Source organism: Tachyglossus aculeatus, unplaced genomic scaffold, assembly GCF_015852505.1.
Source record: "Tachyglossus aculeatus isolate mTacAcu1 unplaced genomic scaffold, mTacAcu1.pri scaffold_1_arrow_ctg1, whole genome shotgun sequence".
NCBI lineage: Eukaryota > Metazoa > Chordata > Mammalia > Monotremata > Tachyglossidae > Tachyglossus > Tachyglossus aculeatus.
In genome coordinates this window covers 4,828,477-4,849,454 of record NW_024044915.1, presented here as the reverse complement: position 1 = coordinate 4,849,454, position 20,978 = coordinate 4,828,477, and the positions used below count along the sequence as shown (strand labels likewise).

At 49.8% G+C, this 20,978-nt stretch overlaps 1 protein-coding gene across 1 annotated transcript; it reads right to left on the bottom strand.

Annotated features, from left to right (window-relative positions):
* Positions 1–1,217: 1,217 nt before the first annotated feature.
* Positions 1,218–1,975, bottom strand: LOC119923501 (olfactory receptor 1361-like). Its single transcript, XM_038742875.1, has 2 exons — positions 1,546–1,975; positions 1,218–1,396 (listed from the first exon to the last, which is right to left on the bottom strand). Exons 1-2 carry the CDS (start codon positions 1,973–1,975, stop codon positions 1,218–1,220), a joined length of 609 nt encoding a protein of 202 aa, XP_038598803.1.
* Between the last annotated feature and the right edge of the window lie 19,003 nt (positions 1,976–20,978).

Below are 20,978 nucleotides of genomic sequence, written 5' to 3'. Positions count from 1 at the left end.
TGGCACTACGGCAGGCTGGTGTGAAAGTTTTACCATGATACACCCATGCTATTCTGGAAGGGGATGCAGGAGATAGGTATGGTCTCCATTCAGAGAGACCAGAGGGCACATTCTCTGCCTCGATGGGTTAGCCGTTCACTGGGAAAGTACTAGTGCACTGGGAGTGTGTCACTTACTTTCTTTGAGCTTCCCAAACACTTAGTACATTGCACCACATCCAGTGGGTACTCAGTACAGTTTCTTGCCTCACACAGAGTAGGAGAGCAGTACATGCTATTGTTTGGTGTGAGGGTGATTTGGGGACTTGTCCAGATGTGGGCAGAGAATTCTACTCTGAGGACTCTTGGCAGAAGCCCTGCAGTCCAGTTAAAGAGCACTGGATCCTTCCCCTCCCCCACAACCACTCGTTTCCTTCTGATTATCTCACTTCCTATCTTCTGAGGACTAGGGTTGTGCCTTTGACTATTATCTAACTCCCCCATTTGCTCGACAAAGTGCTCTGAATGACGTAGGCACTTCCGCAGCACTCTGCACACAGCTGAGGTCCAATTCAGTGTTCTTCAGACAGAAGACAGACAGTACAGTACTCTGCACAGAATAGGTGCCAGCTTATATTGTATCCTAATTGAGTATCTTATATTTACCCCAATGCTTACTTAATACAGTGCTAGGCACATGATAAACATTTGGCAAATACCACAATTATTATTATTATTTTTAGGTACACAGTGCAACACTTTAGTATTGTGAGTACCCAATACAGTACTATGACCACAGCAAGAGCCCAGTGCAGTGTTCTGAAAACAGTAGGTGCCCAGTAAAGTGGACTGGACACAGTAGATGCCCTGTACAGTACTCTATGCACAGTAAGAGCTCAGTACAGCATTCTACACACGTTATGTGCCTAATCAAACAGTCTCCACTTAGTGGTAACAGTACCATGTCCCATACACAGTAAGAACTTATTACAACATTCTATACACATTTGGTGGCCAGTACAATGATCTGCACAGAGTAGACTCACAGCACAGGACTCTGCATGTAGTGGGAAGCTAGAACAGCCCTTCACATCTTGTAGACACCCAATGTAGTGATCTCCACATGGTAGGCACCCAGAATGGCTCTCTGCACACAGAATTTCCCAAATAAAAGTTATCAGTGATACTGCGTTCTCTGGTCGCTTCTCTGTCCAGGGAGTGGGTGAGGGAAACAAGCTTCTAGATGCTGGAAGCTGCCTTCTTGGAGGTCAGCCTCCTTAGGGCGCCCTGGACCTCGTGGTTCCTCAGGCTGTAGATGAGAGGGTTGAGCATGGGCATGACCAGGGTGTAGAAGATGGTCCCCTGACACTCCCGGCCCTCAGAGGCACTCGCTGCAGGGCGCAGGTACATGCGCTTGCCTGGGCCGTAGAACAGTCCAGCACATGAGAGCCGCGGGTGGACATGGCCTTTCGCAGCCCTGCAGCCGAGCGCAGGCATAGTACAGCAGCCCAAGTGTGGGCGTAGGACGCCAGGCTGAAGACTAAAGGTCCCGGGATGATGGGCGTACCCTCGGTAAAGTTGAGCATCTCATTAAGGAAGGCGTGGCTGCAGTAGAGCTGGAGCATGTGCGTGATGTCACAGAAGAATTGCAGGATGCCATGGGAGCAGACGATGAGGTGCGCCATGAGCACAATGTTGAGCAAGGTGCTCCCGGGCACCACGATTCCCGACCCCACGATGATACGCAGGCAGAGGGCATGGCTCACCAGTGTGACATAGTGCAGTGGGTCAAAGATGGCCACGTAGTGGTCGTAGGCCATGGCGGCCAGCAGGTAGCCCTCCATGGGCCCAACAAACAGGGCGAAGAAGAGCTGGGCCAGACAGTTGGTGAAGGGGATGGCCTTGCTGGTGGAGAGGAGGTGGGCCAGCATCTGTGGGACAGTGATGTTAGCAAAGACCATGTCCACGAAGGACAACCGGTGGACCAGGAAGTACATGGATGTCTATAGCTTGGGGTCAATCAGAGCGACCGTAATGATCAGGGTGTTTCTAGTGACCGTGAGCAGGTACATGGCCAGGTTCAGCCCAAAGATGGCCAGATGCAGCTCCGGGCACTCAGACAGACGCAGCAGGTTGAACTCACTGACTGGGGTCTGGTTCCCAGGGACCATGGGGCTCAGTCTAAGACTCGTGTCACCTGCAGGAGTGGGAGGGGAGGGATAGAGAGGGAGAAGAAGGGGGACAGAAAGTCGAGGAGGGGAGGGAAGAGCACAGAAAGAGGGGAGGGGAGAGAAGGATGGAGAAAAGATAGGGGAGGGAAGAGCAGAAAAAGCATTGGGGAAAAAATCACGACGAAATAGGGGAAGGGAGAGAAGGACAGAGAAACGATAGGGGAGAGAAGGTCAAAGAAAGAATAGGGGAGAAGACCGAGAAAGGCAGGGGGAAGGGGAGAGAAGAGCAGAGAAAGGGGAAAGGGAAGGCAAGGCAGAGAAAGAGAGTATGGAGGAAGGGGAGGGAAGTGGAAAGAAGGGCAGAGGAGAGGAAAGGGGAAGAAGGGTGGAGTCCTTTCCTGCCTTAACTCAGCCCTCTCTTCTGCCAGACAAAACTATTCCTCCTCCCTTATTGACACCCATGCCCATCACCCCCGCCAGCTCTTCCGTACATTCAACTCCCTTCTCAGGCCCCCGGTTCCTCCCCCTCCTTCTTCCCTCACCCCCAACGATCTGGCCTCCTACTTCATTAACAAAATTAAATCCATCAGGTCCGACCTCCCCAAAGTCTCTTCCCCCCTTTCTCCAACCCCCCGGCTCTCAAAACTCTCTGCTACTCTCCCATCCTTCCCAGCGGTATCCTCAGAGGAGCTCTCCTCCCTCCTCTCAAGTGCTACTCGGGCCACCTGTGCTTCTGACCCCATCCCCTCTCATCTCATGAAATCTCTCGCTCCATCCCTTCTCCCCTCCTTAACTTCCATCTTCAACCACTCACTCTCCACTGGTTCCTTCCCCTCTGCCTTCAAACATGCCCATGTCTCTCCCATCCTAAAAAACCCTCTCTTGACCCCACCTCACCTTCTAGTTATCGTCCCATATCCCTCCTACCATTCCTTTCCAATCTCCTTGAACGAGTTGTCTCCACGCGCTGCCTAGAATTCCTCAACAACAACTCTCTCCTCGACCCCCTCCAGTCTGGCTTCCGTCCCCTTCACTCCACGGAAACTGCCCTCTCAAAGGTCACCAGTGACCTCCTGCTTGCCAAATCCAGCGGCTCCTACTCTGTCCTAATCCTCCTCGACCTCTCAGCTGCCTTTGACACTGTGGACCACCCCCTTCTCCTCAACACGCTATCTGACCTTGGCTTCACAGACTCCGTCCTCTCCTGGTTCTCCTCTTATCTCTCCGGTCGTTCTTTCTCAATCTCTTTTGCAGGCTCCTCCTCCCCCTCCCAACCTCTTACTGTGGGGGTTCCCCAAGGTTCAGTGCTTGGTCCCCTTCTGTTCTCAATCTACACGCACTCCCTTGGTGACCTCATTCGCTCCCACGGCTTCAACTATCACCTCTACGCTGATGACACCCAGATCTACATCTCTGCCCCTGCTCTCTCCCCCTCCCTCCAGGCTCGCATCTCCTCCTGCCTTCAGGACATCTCCATCTGGATGTCTGCCCGCCACCTAAAGCTCAACATGTCGAAGACTGAACTCCTTGTCTTCCCTCCCAAACCTTGTCCTCTCCCTGACTTTCCCATCTCTGTTGACGGCACTATCATCCTTCCCGTCTCACAAGCTTCCCAAGTGTCATCCTCGACTCTGCTCTCTCATTCACCCCTCACATCCAAGCCGTCACCAAAACCTGCCGGTCTCAGCTCTGCAACATTGCCAAGATCCGCCCTTTCCTCTCCAACCAAACTGCTACCCTTCTCATTCAAGCTCTCATCCTATCCCGTCTGGACTACTGCACCAGCCTTCTCTCTGATCTCCCATCCTCGTGTCTCTCTCCATTTCAATCCATACTTCATGCTGTTGCCCGGATTATCTTTGTCCAGAAACGCTCTGGGCATATTACTCCCCTCCTCAAAAACCTCCAATGGCTACCAATCAATCTGTGCATCAGGCAGAAACTCCTCACCCTGGGCTTCAAGGCTGTCCATCACCTCGCCCCCTCCTACCTCACCTCCCTTCTCTCCTTCTACTGCCCAGCCCGCACCCTCCGCTCCTCTGCCGCTAATCTCCTCACCGTACCTCGTTCTCGCCTGTCCCGCCATCGACCCCCGGCCCACGTCATCCCCCGGGCCTGGAATGCCCTCCCTCTGCCCATCCTCCAAGCTAGCTCTCTTCCTTCCTTCAAGGCCCTACTGAGAGCTCACCTCCTCCAGGAGGCCTTCCCAGACTGAGCCCTTTCCTTCCTCTCCCCCTCTTCCCCCTCTCCATCCCCCCATCCTACCTCCTTCCCTTCCCCACAGCACCTGTATATATGTATATATGGTTGTACATATTTATTACTCTATTTATTTATTTATATCATTTGTACATATCTATCCTATTTATTTTATTTTGTTGGTATGTTTGGTTTTGTTCTCTGTCTCCCCCTTTTAGACTGTGAGCCCGCTGTTGGGTAGGGACTGTATCTATGTGTTGCCAATTTGTACTACCCAAGCGCTTAGTACAGTGCTCTGCACATAGTAAGCGCTCAATAAATACGATTGATGATGATGATGATGATGGAGAGAGTAAGAGAAAGGCATACAGGGGAAAGCAGAGGTGAGGGTAGGTGAGTGGCCCGGGCACCATCTAGGACACTGGCACGCAAGCCATGAGCATCCCAAAGCCCTCATATTCCCTCCTCTTTTGGATGACCTTGCCTCAGTTTCTCCTTGTGACTTCCCTTTGCAGACTTGCCTAACAGCCTGAATAAATAGAGAGACATTCCCATTGCCCTTTGCCTGAATAATTACCTGGACAGCTTCCAAGCAGGAGGGGTCCAATTCCCTCATTCCTGGACTCTTTTAGCACCAGAGTGGAGCAGGGGGAAGCTCGTCTGGGACTCCCATTCCAACGGAAAATGGAAGAGATCCCTGCCCACCACCCATCGGTAACATGCCCAGGCTCACAGACCACCCCCGACCTCCAGCCCGGCCTGTCTGCGGGGCCCTGTCCAACCCAGTAGTACGGGCCTGGGGCTTGTGGCCAGCCAAGGACAGGGAATTAGGTCTGGGTTCTCGGAGATCGTGGTCCAGGTGTGTCCCCTGATGCTGACCCTAGCCCTAGAGCTACCCACCTTCCAGGGCTGAGCTGAGCTACGTCTCAACCGATACTGCCCACTCCTTCTCCGTTGGAGCTTCTTGTTTGGGGTGAATCTGGAACAGCCCTGGCTCTGAGCCACAGCCCAGTGTGGGCAAAGCCAGACTGAACCTGCTAGGGACTGAAGTGAGTGTATCATACCCGCCCTCACTGGGGGTATTTCTTTTGGACAGAGTCATTAGCCCCTAGCCCCATCTCACCCCCCTCACACACACTCTCTCATAGTATGTTGTATGAACACAGCTCCTACAGACTACTGCCCTGCCCGCTCCAGATCCACATTTAACCACCTACATTGAGCCTTGCAGGTTGGAGCTCTTCCCCTGCATAACATCCCCAATGCCCTCTCCCCAAGACATGACCCTTCCCTCTAACCTTTATCACTTCACCCCCCCTGTGTGGGTCCTGTCTGAACCGGACACTGAGGAGTGAAGACGCTCTGTCTCGGGCCCTACTGCATCCACCCACATTGTTAGCTAGAAATTGGGCAAGGGCCATGGCAACTTCCACACAGAGAAATCCATTGGCTGCTAGCTCTGGGGGTCACAGAGGATTCTGGCTTGAGTTCTGGAGTTCGGGTTTCCTTATGGGTGAGACAGAGGGAGCACCAGCGTAACCCAGCCTTATCTGAGCCAGGCTGTCCATACTCCTATCCTCCCTCCCTCTTTGCCTACGCCCATCCTCTTGCTGCCCACTCCACTCCCCTGAGAGAGGATGCTCCTGCATCATTCCTTGGCTGCACTGGAGAGTAGATTTACAGCACTGTGTCACCTGCCACCCACAGCTAGGTGCCTAACCCTCCAGATGTCCCTGCCTGCTGAGGAGGTGGGTAACCGTTGTTCAACCTCCCCGCTGGTGGCCACAGAGGACCACAGACCAGGGCAGACACGCCAAAGTGTTCATAAGCTGGGTGTTTATGAGTGGTGTGTTCAAGAGTGGCATGGAAGGGAGAATTGCCAGGACCTGGAAAAAAGGAAAATTGCTAAGCCCATCCTTCTGTTTTCTTTCCCCAAACTAGCCCCCATCAGGGATCTCTTGTCCTCCTCCCAGCAACAGCGACAATTCTTTTCATTTCACAGAGGAATGTGAGACCCAGAGAGGTTAGGTGACTTGTCCGAGGTCACACAGCAAACCAGTGCACTGCTGAGTCTAGAATAGAGCTGTCCCAAAACTCTGAGAACTTAGAAAAGCCAGGAATATGACACAGCCCTGATCCTGGCCCTTCCTTCCCCTTTGCTCCCCTGACTCAGGCTCTGTCCTGACTCAGAGGGCCCCCAGACTCACCCAGGCTCTCCAACACTGGCACCACCCACTCAGAAGTGAAATGTTCTCCCCATGGTCCCCAGGCAGCATGGAAGAGGCCGGTGAGTCAGCCCTTTATCAATCAACCCTCAGAGGTGTGAAAGAAGCAGTAAATGCCATGGGTGGTCATCGTGCCACCTGATGCAACCAGTAGCACAGGTGGTGCCAAGAAGTTCGAGGGATAATTAACCTCCAGGGTCAGATCTTTTCACCAAGTTTCAGTAATGGGGCCGAGCCATACCAGCCCAACTAGGCCAGTCCCCGAGAAGCCTGAGGGGTGACTCCAGGGAGGTTGGGTCTCGGAGACCCCTGGTGACCATGACTCACAGGAGTCTGACCGGGCATCGGGCGATGCTGCCACAGGAAAGACTACTCAGGAGTAAATTCTATTGTAGCAGTGGTGGTGTGTTCATGAGTGGCATGGGAGGGAGAATTGTCAGTACCTCGAAAAAAGCAAAACTGATATGCCCAGCTTTCTGGGTTTTTTTCCTAAACTGCCCCAATCAGTGATCTCTTGCCCTCCTCTCAGCAGTAGGAACTGTTCTTTTCATTTCATAGAGGGGAGTGAGACCATATCCCAAGTGGAATTTGCTGACGAGACCGAGAGAGACAGCAGAAATCCCAAATTCCCAGAGGGCAGGGATCATTTCCTTTGCTTCTCTGACATGTTCCCAAGTGCCCAATACAGTACTCTGCATACCTTAGGTGCTTAGTCAGCAGTTTGCTCCCAGTAGGTGCCCAGTCTAGTATTATGTCTAAAATAGACACCCAGGATAGCACTCTGTGCGCATTAGGGGCCTGGTGCCCCACCCTGCATCTAGGAATGCAGCATGGCATGGTGGATAGAGCCCAGGCCTGGGAGTCAGAAGGTCAAGGGTTCTATCCTGACTCTACCACTTGGCTGCTGTATGACCTTGAGCAAATCACTTCACATCTCTGTGCCTCAGGTACCTATCTGTAAAATCGGAATTGCAATTCTGAGCCCCTCAAGGACCAGGACTGTGTCTAACCCAATTTGCTTGTATCCTCCTCAGTGCTTACACAAATCTAAATCTCCACCCTTGCTCTCTCTCCCTCCCTGCAGGCTCGGATCTCCTCCTGCCTTCAGGACATCTCCATCTGGATGTTTGCCCGCCATCTAAAACTTAGTATGTCCGAGATGGAACTCCTTATCTTCCCTCCTAAACCCTGTCTTCTCCCTGACTTTTCCATCATTGCAGACGGCACTATCATCCTTCCCGTCTCACAAGCCTGCAACCTTGGTGTCATCCTCGACTCTGCTCTCTCGTTCACCCCACATAGACAATACGTCACTAAAACCTGCTGGTCTCACCTCTACAACATCGCCAAGATCTGTCCTTTCCTCTCCATCCAAACCGCTACCTTGCTGGTTCAATCTCTCATCCTATCCCGAATGGATTACTGCATCGGCCTCCTCTCTGATCTCCCATCCTCCTGTCTCTCGCCATTTCAGTCTATAATTCACTCAGCTGCCTGGATTAGTTTTGTATAGAAACACTCTGGGCACATTACTCCCCTACTCAGAAATCTCCAGTGGCTGCCTGTCAACCTACTAATCAAGCAAAAAGTCCTCACTCTCGGCTTCAAGGCCCTCCATCACCTCGCCTCCTCCTACCTCACCTCCCTTCTCTCCTTCTAGAGCCCAGGCCGCACCCTCCACTCCTCTGCCGCCAACCTCCTCACTGTGCCTCATTCTCGCCTGTCCTGCCATCGACCCCCAGCCCACGTCCTTCCCCTGGCCTGGAATGTCCTCCCTCCACGCATCCACCAAGTTAGCTCTCTTCCTCCTTCAAAGCCCTACTAAGAGCTCACCTCCTCCAGGAGGCCTTCCCAGACTGAGCCCCCTTTTTTCTCTCCTCCTCCCCATCCCCACCAAGCCCTACCTTCTTCACCTCCCCACAGCACTTGTATATATTTCTACAGATTTATTACTGTATTTATTTTACTTGTACATATTTTCTATTCTATTTATTTTGCTAATGATGTACATATAGCTATAATTCTATTTGTTCTGACGATTTTGACACCTGTTTATATGTTTTGTTTTGTTATATATCTCCCCCTTCTAGAGTATGACCTCGTTGTTGGGAAGAGACCATCTCTATACGTTGCCGACTTGTACTTCCCAAGCGCTTAGTACAGTGCTCTGCACACAGTAAGAGCTCAATAAATACGATTGAATGAATGAATGAAATAATTAATGCTTAGTGCAGTTCCTGGCACATAGTAAATATTTAACAAATACCAGAACTAGTAGGGCCACAGTACAGAATCAATCACTCAATCAATGGATCTTACCTTGTGCAGAGCCTGTACTAAGCGTCTGGAAGAATGTAATTCAGTATAGTTGGAAGATGGTAGTTCTGGATCTGTACTCAACTCATTCTGGTAGTTGAGCACAATGGGTGCCCAGTAAATATTCACAATGGTGAGGAAGACAGTGGTGTTGGTAGGGCAATTGTCACAGGCTGACCAAGAGGCCATATACTTTGCACGTCTCCCCACTCCACAAAATCCTCTAATGGATGCCCCTTCCTCTCCACATCAAGTAAAAATTCCTGACCGTTGTCTTTAAAGTCGCTAAGTCCTCTCCATACCATTTACCTTCGCTCCTCTCCCACTCAAACCCAGATCTCATACTTCACTCCTCTTAAGCCAACCTATTCACTGTGCCTCATTCTTGTTTCTGTCATTGCCCAACTCTTTCTCATGCCCTCCTTCCTATATGGTGCTCGCTTCTTCTTCACACCCAAGACACCACTGCTCTCTTCAGCTTCAAAACCCTTCTGAAATCACATCTCCTTTAGGAAGTCTTCCCTATTTAATTCCTAATGTCCCTGTCCCGAATTTCCCCTTCTGGCACTTCAGCACTTCCATGTCACTTAAGCAGTTAACTATTGGCAATCTTCTGTAGCACTTACATGCATATCTTCCTAGTCTATTGTAGAACTTTCCCTGTCTCTCTTGCTAGACTGTAAGGCCTCCAGAGAACTGAGTACTGTATTAAGTGCTCTTTCTCAGCAAGCCACTCTGAGCCCTTGGAAGAACCCACTGAATCCAGCCATCATCCAGACGAGGCAGAACAAAGTTGGGTGATGGGACCTGGAATGGACAAGAGATCAGAACAGGGAACAGATCCGGGGCTAGGTGGTATGGGTGGCTTCCTTCTCCTGACCTTCCACACCCCAATGTCAGACTTGGGCCAAGTTCTGGAAGTTCTAACTGCTCCTCCTGGCTCTCATTCCTCCCCCCTTCCACCATGCCCGCCCCGCCCACCCCTCCCAGACCTCACACAACTGATTCCCGTTGTTGTTCTGCCTGTGGATAAAAGATCTTGGCCTCCCTCCCCAGCTACATTTCTGGTGTCCAGCTGTGGCCTCCGATAAGAGAACCTTGCACTGTCCACTTTCGCTGCCACTTCAAGGGGTTTACATCCTGCCCCAAGACTCAGTTTAGGCGCTCTCATCCTTCCCAACTGTCCCTGCCAAAGCAGTTTGTGGAAGTCGGATCCCGGTGGAGACAGGCATCACACCCCCAAAGAATGGCCAGAAATTACCCATGTTCCCTCCAAACTGTGGATTCCCTCTTTTCAGGGATCACGATTAGCCAAAGAGGGTCCGACCATTTGTCTGACCAACCCGGGGCTCTGTATCAACTATGGTGTTCTGCCTTGCCATGAACAGGGGGCACAAGGAGGCGGAGGACTCGAGAGAAGGGAAAGTGGGATGATCAGGATTTGGTCCATTATCTGGGCCCCCCGAAGGCTCTTCCTCAGAAGCCTGTACATAGCCCCCTGGATAATGCGATTCCACAGACTGTAGATGAGTGGGTTCAGCATGGGTGATGCCACAGTGTAGAAGATGGCAACGTGCTGGTCCTGTTCCAGTCTGAAGTGGCCGGGCGGCTGGATCACCATGCCACAGAACAGTGACAAAACTAGCATGTGAGAGTCACAGGTGGACATGGCCTTGTGTAGCCCGGCAGCTGATTGCAGGCTTAGCACGGCAGCCCCGATGCGGGCATAGGAGGCCAAGATGAAGAGGAAAGGGGAGATGACCACACCGATGCCCTCGGTGAAGGCCACCAGGTCGCTGGGAAAGGGCTTGGGGCAAGCAAGTGGCACAAGGAAGGGGATATCACAGAAGAAGTGAAGGATGTGGTTGTTGCAGTACGATGCCAGGGACTATCGGATGCCGTGCAGGGCACCGAGGAGGGTCACCAGGACCCAGAACCCAGCCACGATGCACACGCAGAGCTCGTGGGTCATGGCTGCTGCATAGTGCAGGGGCCTGCAGATGGTCACATAGTGGTCATAGGTCATGGTAGCCAGTAAGTAGCTCTCCATGTTGCCCACAGCTAGGAAGATGGTCATCTGAACAAATCAGCTGCCATAAGGGATGGCTTTGCGCTTGGAGAACGTGTGGACCAGGAACTGTGGGACAGTGATGGAGACAAAGGCCATGTCTACTCAGGAGAGCTGGCTGAGCAGCAAATACATGGGGGTCTGCAGCTTGGGGTCGGTCCAGACAACCATGATGATCAGGCTATTTCCAGCCCAGTTAACCAGGTACATGGTTAGGATCAGAGCAAAGATGACCGGCTGCAACTCTGGGCGGCTGGAAAGACCCAGGAAGATGACCTCTGTCACGGTGGATTGGTTCTACTGATTCATGATGGGTTTGGGTCTAGGGGGTCTCCTGCAGGCAAGGGGAAGGGAGGAGTCAAGGGTTAGACTGAGCTTGGATTCATCCCTCTGTGGATCTTCTTGCCAAAGCTTACCCCACTTCACCCAACTTGGAACTCCTGGACTGGGATGCCAATCCCCATCCCAGCTATGTCTATGTCCTGAAAGCACACCGAGTGCAACGAGTGTCTCAGGGGTTGTCCTGTCCCTTCCTTTCCCCAGCCTCCTACTGCCTTCCTGTTCACAGATCCTTTCAGAGTGTCCCCTCCCACTCACCCGGACTATATTCACCACCTCCTCCAGGCCCCATGACCCAGGGGGATCCCTCGTTGCTCCCAGGTGTTGCATTGAGGAACTTGCCTAGTTAGACTTGGCCAGAAGTTGTGTCACCCCATAATACTAACATACAAACATACACATAAACACACACACATATGTCCTGCTTTTTCTCCCAGGACATCCTCTCTCAGAGCCCTGACACAGTACTGCAGGTGTCATGTCCAGGCAATGGTGTGGGGGCTGCTCCTATCCACCCCACCACACCATACAAGCATATACATATCGACACATACATTCATTCATTCATTCAATTGTATTTATTCATTCATTCATTCAATCATATTTATTGAGCACTTACTGTGTGCAGAGCACTGTACTAAGCGCTTGGGAAGCACAAGTTGGCAACACATAGAGATTGTCCCTACCCAGCAGTGGGCCCACAGTCTAGAAGGGGGAGACAGAGAACAAAACAAAACATATTAACAAAACAAAATAAATACAATAAATATGCAAAAATAAAATAAATAAATAAATAAATAGAGTAATAAATTCATACAAACATATATACTAGGTGCTGTGGGGAGGGGAAGAAGGTAAGGCGGGGGGATGGGGAGGGGGCAGAGGGGGAGAGGAAGGAGAGGGCTCAGTCTGGGAAGGCCTCCTGGAGGAGGTGAGCTCCCAGGAGGGCCTTGAAGGGAGGAAGAGACCTAGCTTGGCAGATATGTGGAGGGAGGGCATTCCAGGCCAGGGGGATGATGCGGGCCAGGGATTGATGGTGGGACAGGCGAGAACGAGGCATGGTGAGGAGATTAGTGGCAGAGGAGCAGAGGGTGTGGGCTGAAGGAGAGAAAGGAGGTGAGGTAGGAGGGGGCAAGGTGATGGAGAGCCTTGAAGCCAAGGGTGAGCACACACCTATGCACATCAACAAACATAAGTGCGCACATCCAAATACACCTGAAAACACACAAAAACATGCAATCATGCATGTAAACACCAGCTCCTTGAACCTTGTGACCCCAGCTCGCCCCCGCCACAACTGTGGGATTGGAGATCTCAGAGCCTGGATTCACACATAAATTTGATCTGTGTCCTGGACAGTGACTGTCTGTTGTAGGAGCAAGGCCACTTTAAGAGTGGTGAGAACCTTGAGTTGAACTGTCTAATGGGTGCCCTCAGTGATGTCATTTTGCCACCCCCAGACAGAGTGGTGACAGTGATGGAAGACGGTCAGTTAGTGGCCCCAACAATAGGGACAGAGATGTCTTTATTTGGGAGAGGGAGGAAGGAAAGAGCAGGAGTCCAGAGTCATGTAGATCCCCATCCCGGGTCTGAGTGGTGTTTCCTTACTCTCTTCTTTCCCCTCATCCTCTCCATGCTTCTGCCTGTTCTTTGCTCTTTCAAAAGGGAAGATGGCAGTGGGACTGTCTGTAGATTGCATTTATTGAGCACTTACTGTGTGCAGAGAACTGTACTAAGAGCTTGGAAAGCACAATTCTGCAACAGATAGAGACAATCCCTACCCAACAACGGGATCACAGTCTAGAAGGGGGAGACAGACAACAAAACAAAACAAGTAGACAGGCATCAATAGCATCAAAATAAATAGAATTATAGATATATGCATATAATTGTATAAGGACACAGAGCAAGCAATTGGTAGAGCTGAGATTGGAGCTGGAGGAGAGGGTTGGCAGGGAGCCCCCGACATTCCCCCATCATATTTACCCCAGGCCACAGGGCAACAGCCCAGTGGATAAACACAAAGGGCCAACCAGCAAGGGTTACCTCTATGTCACTTACACAACTCACTCACGCCTTCCCATATCTATGCAGTAATAATAATAATGATGATGGCATTTGTTGAGTGCTTATTATGTGCAAAGCACTGTTCTAAGCACCGGGGAGGTTACAGGGTGATCAGGTTGTCCCATGGGGAGCTCAGAGTCTTCATCCCCATTTTACAGATGAGGTAACTGAGGCACAGAGAAGTTAAGTGACTTGCCCAAAGGCACACAGATGACAATTGGTGGAGCCGGGATTTGAACCCATGACCTCTGACTCCAAAACCCATGCTCTTTCCACTGAGCCACACTGCTTCTCAGTACCACCTAGGGACCTCTCTTAGCCATGGAATCCCCAGATTCTTTCCTGGAGATGAACAATCAGGGTCTGGCATGATCAGCTTTGGTGAAGAGCATCCATTTGGTTTCCTCATTCCATCCGCAACCTCTTGGGCAGGCTACCTGAAAAGAAGGGAGAGAAGGTGGAGGGGGCACTGGTTTGAAAGGCGCTCATATAAAATTCATTCATTCATTCATTCATGAATGATAGGATTCATTCATTCATTCGTATTTATTGAGTGCTTACTGTGTGCAGAGCACTGTACTAAGCACTTGGGAAGTACAAATTTGCAACATATAGAGACGGTCCCTACCAACAGCGGGCTCACAGTCTAGAAGAATGAATGGGGGGAGACTAATTGTCTGTCGGATTTGAGAAGAGAGGACATTCCAGGCTAGAGGACATGGACCAGGGGTTGGGGTGAGACCGACGAGATCAAGGCACAGTGAAAAGGTGAGCACCTCCTCCCCCTTCTCTTTCCTTCCCTTCCTTTGAAGCCCATATTATTCGCCTCTACCATGCTCTCCAGATTCTTGTAGCCATTATCCACCACCACCACCCAGGCCCCACCTCCAACCTTTTTTTAACGATTTTGACCCCTTTCTCACCTTCCTTTTCTCCTTTTCCATGCCTACTCTGATCCTCGAAGACTGCAACATCCACATGGATGTCCCTGGTGATTCCTCTGCTGCCTGCCTTCTATCTCTCCTTGACGCTGCCAACCTCCTGCTCTGCCCCACCTCGCCCACTCATCTACTTGGTCAAACCCTCGACCTTATTATCTCCTACCACTGCACTATCTCCACCCTCACCAACCAACTCTGAAATCCCTCTCTCTGATCATAACGTTCTCACTTGCCTCCTCACTCACATTCCTCTCCCCTGCAAATCTATATTACTACCCCACAGAGACCTCCGCTCTCTGGACCCCATCCAAGTGCTTAGTACAGTGCTCTGCTCACAGAAAGTGCTCAATAAATACGACTGATTGATTGATTGATCTTTCTCAGCACATCACACCCCACCTAGCCTCCCTATCCTCTCTACCCAATCTTGATGACCTGATTACTGCTCTCAACTCCACTCTCTCCACTCAACTCAACTCTCTCACTCCCCTTTTCCCTTCATTGCTCTCGTACCACTAGCTCACAGCCTTGGGTCACTCCCACTATCCATCTCCTTCGCTCTTCTGCTCGACAGGCTGAGCGCTGCTGGCGAAAGTCTAAACACCAGGTCAACCTCGTTCACTTCAAATTTATCCTTTCCTGCCTTAACTCTGCCCTCTCCTCTGCCAGGCAAAACTATTTCTCCTTCCTTATTGACAACCATGCCTATCATCCCCATCAGCTGTTCCATAGATTTAACTCCCTTCTCAGGCCCCCTGTTCCTTCCCCTCCTCCATCCCTCACCTCCAACGATCTGGCCTCCTACTTCATTAGCAAAATTAACTCCATCAGGTCTGAGCTCCCCGAGGTCATCTCTCCCCCTTCTCCAACTCTTCAGCTGTCAACCTTCTCTGCTACTCTCCCATCCTTCCCAGCAGTATCTTCAGATGAGATCTCTTCCATCCTCTCAAGTGCTACTCCATCCACCTGTGCTTCAGACCCCATTCCCTGTCATCTAACGAAATCTCTCGCCCCTTCACTCCTCCCCTCCTTAACTTCCATCTTCAACCGCTCACTCTCCACTGGTTCCTTCCCCTTTGCCTTCAAACATGCCCATATCTCCCCCATCCTAAAAAAACCCTCTTTTGACCCCACCTCCCTTTCTAGTTATCGTCCTATCTCTCTCCTACCCTTCCTTTCCAAACTCCTAGAACGAGTCATCTACACCAGCTCCCTCGAATTCCTCAATGCCAACTCTCTCCTTGACCCCCTCCAATCTGGCTTCTGTCCCCTAAACTCCACTGCAACTGCCCTCACAAAGGTCACTAATGACCTCCGTCTTGCCAGATCCAATGGCTCCTACTCTGTTCTAATCCTCCTCGACCTCTCAGCTGCCTTCGACACTATGGATCACCCCCTTCTCCTCAACATGCTATCCAACCTTGGCTTCACAGACTCCGAACTTTCCTGGTTTTCCTCTTATCTCTCTGGCAGTTCACACTCAGTCTCCTTTGCGGGCTCCTCCTCCCTCTCGTTCCCTTACTGTAGGGGTTCCTCAAAGGTCAGTTCTTGGTCCCCTTCTGTTCTCCATCTACACTCACTCCCTTGGGGAACTCATTCGCTCCCACGGGTTCCACTCTATGCTGATGACACCCTAATCTACATCTCTGCCCCTGCCAACCCCTAATATCAACCTAGGGACTGAACTTGAATCTCATCTATCTCACCACCAACCCCTTGTCTGTGTCCTGTCTCTGTCCTGGAACTCCCTTTTACTTCACATCTGACAGGTGATGACTTTCCCACCTTCAAACTCTTATTAAAAGCACATCTCCTCCAAGAGGCCTTCCCCAACTAAGGCCTTATTTCCTCTTCCCCCACTTCCTTCTGCATCATCCTTGCATGTAGACTTACATCCTTTATTCCCCTTACCCTCAGTACATCCATACTTTAATTACTCAAATTAATAACTGTCTCCCCCTACAGACTGTAAACTCCTTGTGGGCAGGGAACATTCATTAATTCACTCATTCAATCGTATTTATTGAGCACTTACTGTGTGCAGAGCACTGTACCAAGGGCTTGGGAAGTACAAGTTGGCAACATATAGAGATGTTCCCTTCCCAACAATGGGCTTACAGTCTAGAAGGGGGACACAGACAACAAAACAAAACATGTGGACAGGTGTCAAGTCATCAGAACTAATAGAATTAAAGCTAAATGTACATCATTAACTAAATGAATAGAATAGTAAATATGTACAAGTAAAATAAGTAGAGTAATAAATCTGTACAAACATGTGGTGTGGTGCCAAGAGCTAGCCCAGGCCACCACAGAGGACAGTCGCCAGGTCTCCTCACCACCTGAGAGACCCCAGAACACCTGAGATTCTTGTCACTCCATTGGAACCTCTCTCCCTGCTGGCACCAGCCCCATCTCCTGCCCAGTTTCCCAGGAGTCCAAGGAGGAGGAGACTCTGGGGAAAATGGAGACCGAACTTTCCACGAAGGTCCAGAGGAGGAAGGAACTAGCATAGAGAATATACTGGGAACAGGAACAGACTAGGGACAGGAGTGCAGAGTTTCCTCTGAAACCAAGCATGCATGGATGAACCCCGGGCTGATCTCTGTGGCAGGGCAGGGGAGATTCCTGTGCCTTTCCTGAGGCTGCTACAACCACCACCATCAGGCTAAGGCTGAAGGGGACACAGTCTCACTTAGTTTCCCCTGCTGGATCCAAAGACAGAAAGGCTGCTCCAGCAAGAGCAGGTGGTGGCCTAGCCCTTGAGATGTCTGCCTGGAATCTGGAGGGGAGAAGTCCTCTTCCCTCTCAAAGCAGTTAAGTGGAGTCAACTGAAGCCAATCCACAGGAGGAGCCATGCTGCCTGAGATCCATCTCCCCATTCATCTCTGGGCTTCATCTTCAGATCCTGGGCCTTCTGACCCTGACCCCGGGCCAAACGGAGGAGAGGAAATGAGGAGCCTCACGTTTGATTTCTTTTTATTTAAAAAACTAACAAAAAGTAAATTCCCCTGAGCCAGTAGCAGTCTGAGACACAGGTGACCCCAGATTGGGGAGCTACAGCTACTGCCTGGCCCAGCGTGGTCACGTGAGGTGGATAGGCACTAGGCTGGTCTCAGATCACATCGTATGACTGGCAGGGGGAGGCGGTGCCATGTTTCATTGCAGTGCAAACCCTTTTTCTCAGGATTGGTAGAATCGATAGATCACCCTGACAAATTTGCTTGTGCAAACCACACCTCCATCACAGACCCGGCAGATGAAGAGAGCCTAGAGGTCGATGGTCAGGAGTTTCTGCTCAATGCAGTTATAACACAAATGGTAGAGTCTGTCACTGCAGGGTAAACATGGCTATACAAAGTGGTCACACCTCCCTCCCTCCCACTCTTCCCTGGCCCCCTATTCTGCCTTAGGCATATGTTCATGCCAACTGTTGTCTCCAGTGAATTAAGCTCCCTGAGAGCAGGGCGAAATCTTTACTTTCCTGTGTGTCTCCCAAGCACCTAGCTCGACAAGTCTGTGCCACTCGGCTTCTTGGGACCCCCTGCTGATGGAAGAATAACGAAGAAGATGATGTTGTGAGTGCGGCTGAACCCCATGCCACCCTTGTACAGGTCATCATAAATGGCCATATTTGAAAGCCCACCTCCTCCAGGAGGCCTTGCCAAACTAAGCCCCCCTTTTCCCCAGCTATTTCTCCCCTCCCCATTGTCCCAACTCGCTCCATTTGCTCTAGCTCCCCACCTCCACAGAACGTGTGTGTATATATGTACATATCTATAATTCTATTTACTTATATTAATGCCTGTTGACTCGTTTTGATGTGTATACATCTGTAATTCTATTTATTTCTATTGATGCTATTGATGCCTGTTTGGTGTTTTGATGTTGTTTTCCCCACTTTTAGACTGTGACCTGTTGTGGGCAGGGTTTATCTCTCTCTGTTGCTGACTTCTACTTTCCAAGCACTTAGTACAGCGATCTGAACACAGTAAGTGCTCAATCAATACGACGAATGAATGAATGAATGAAAACCAAAAAAATCATTCCTGAATTTCACTGTGGATAAGCAGATCGTCCTCTTAGCAATCTGACAGTCCACTCACCTGAAAACCCTGGGTGCTGGTCAAAGACTGGCTACACTGGAATGGGGCCCTGAGGGTTTGTGGGACACCCAGCCCCTTTATTTCCAGCTAGGCCAGCCCATTCCTGGTCTTTCACTTGGAAGAGTGCAACAGAGCTGGTAAACATATCCTCTGCCCATAAGGAATTTGGAGTCTAGGCATTGCTTTTTCATTTTTAATTCCCCTTTAGATAAACATTCAGGCCAGGTTTCTCCACTCCTCTAGAAACTCCAGTGGTTGCCCATCCACCTCCAAATCAAACAAAAAATCATCATTGGCTGTAAAGCACCAAATCACCTTGCCCTCTTCTACCTTTGCCTAGTTACTCTCCTATTAATTTCACTCGTCTAATGGTAACACTCTCACCGTACCTCGATCTCATCTATCTCACCACTGACCTCTCGCCCACATCCTGCCTCTGGCCTGGAGTGCCCTCCTGCTTCATATCTGACAGACAAGAACTCTCCCCCGTTTCAAAGCCACATCTCCTCCAAGAGGCCATCCCTGACTAAGCCCTCCTTTCCTCTTCTCCTACTCCCTTCTGCGTTGCCCTGATTTGCTCCCATAACTCATCCCCCCTCCCAGCTCCACAGCACTTCTGTATATATTTATAATTTATTTATTTATACTAATGTCTTCCTTTCCCATAGACTGTAAGCTCTCTGTGGGCATGGTATGTGCTTGTTTATTGATACATTGTACTTTCCCAAGTGCTTAATACAGTGCTCTGCACACAGCAAGAACTAAATAATTATGATATACTGACTAGACTGGAAACTCCTTTTGGGCAGGAAACATGTCTACCAACTCTGTTGTACTGTACTCTCCCAAGTGATTACTATAGTTAGCTGCACATAGTAAATGGTCAATAAATACCATTGATTGATTGATTGATTGATTAATCGACCAATATTAAAACAAATTAGGGATATGTACATAAGTACTGGGGAGCTGAATGTGGGGCTTAAGTGCTTAAAGTTACAGATCCACTTGCATATGAGACACAGAAGGAAGGGAAAGTAGGAATAATGAGGGCTGTAGAACTATTTCTATACCAGAAAAAGACAGATGCTATTCCAACCTCTACCCTTCTGATTTTTTAGTGGTATTTATTAAGTGCTTACTATGTGCTAAGTACTGTGAGAAGCACTGGGTAGATATTTGGCAATCAGATTGGACACAGTCTATGTCCTCATGGGGATCACAGTCTAAGCAGGAGATTTTAATCCCCATATTTTTACAAATAAGGAATCTAAAGCACAAAAAAGTGAAGTGACTTGTGTAAGGTCATTCAGCAGACAAGTGACAGCCAGGATTAAAACTCAGGTCCTTTGACTCCCAGGCTTGTGCTCTTTCCACTAGACCACAATGCTCCTCAATAACAACTTCTGAACAAGACTCACCTGGCTCAGCTCCTTGGTCTGTGCAACCCAAAATTAAGCTTTCAACAGGGCAGGGAATGTGTCTGTTATACTATACTTTTCCAAGCACTTGGTCATTTGTCTGCTATGTGACCTTGGGCAATTAATTAATTAGCCTAATTAATCCAGGCTAATTAGGATTAGCCTGTGTCCTAATCCCAGCTCTGCAATTTGTCTTTTGTGGGACCTTGGGCGAGTCATCAAACTTCTCTGTGCCTAAGCAACTTCATCTGTAAAATGGGGATTAAGACCGTGAGCCCAGGATGGGACAGGGACTGTGTCCAAACTAATTTACTTGTATGCACGTAGTATAGTGCCTGGTACATATTAAGCAATTAACAAATGCAATTATTGTCATTATTATTAATAATATAAGATTTAAATTATTCAGACTGGACATAGTCCCTGTTCCAAAGGGGAAAGAAGCGTGGCTCAGTAGATAGAGAACGGCCCTGGGAGTCAGAAGGACCTGAGTCCTAATTCTGGCTCTGTCACTTGTATTCTGTGTGACCATGGGCAAGCCACTTAACTTCTCTGTGCCTCAGTTCCCTCATCTGCAAAATTGGAATTAAGAGTTTGAGCCCCATGTGAGACAGGGACTGTGTCCAACCTGATTAACTTTATCTACTCCAGCGCTTAGAAATTACTATTTCTCTCTTCCTCTCTTCTCTTCCTCAACCCCTTTATACTTACAGTTTATTCAGGTGAAATGATCATTCATGAAAAATACAGAATTCCCATCTGTGTTTTTCATTGTGATGCCACAGGAATCTTCTCTAGTGAAGCGGGTCTGGTTTGGGGAGAGCAGAGCCAGAGCTGAGTGAGGGGGCGATTAAGAGGTGAGGACCTGAGGCTATAGTAAGCCCTCAATAAATACTAGTGATGGTAACACTCCCTCCTCTTTCATTCTGATTCACTGTTGACTTCCTCTTAATTTTTCCTGCAGATTCCTGTGGCCATCAGGAGCCCGCCCATAGTGGGTCAGAAACAGTCGATCGATCAATGTCACCACAATTTATTAAACGTTTACTGTGTGCAGAGCACGGTACTATTATAAAATGTGGTGTTTGTTAAGCATCTCTATGTACTGGGCACTGTACTAAGTGCTGGAGTGGATGCAAGCTAATCA

Bases quoted from the DNA above. Each gene is read 5' to 3' on its own strand.
- LOC119923501 (XM_038742875.1), bottom strand. From the start codon at position 1,975: ATGTACTTCCTGGTCCACCGGTTGTCCTTCGTGGACATGGTCTTTGCT. The intron at 1,397-1,545 runs GTACGCCCATCA...TCTACGGCCCAG, and splicing joins GATGCTCAACTTTACCGAGG to GCAAGCGCATGTACCTGCGC.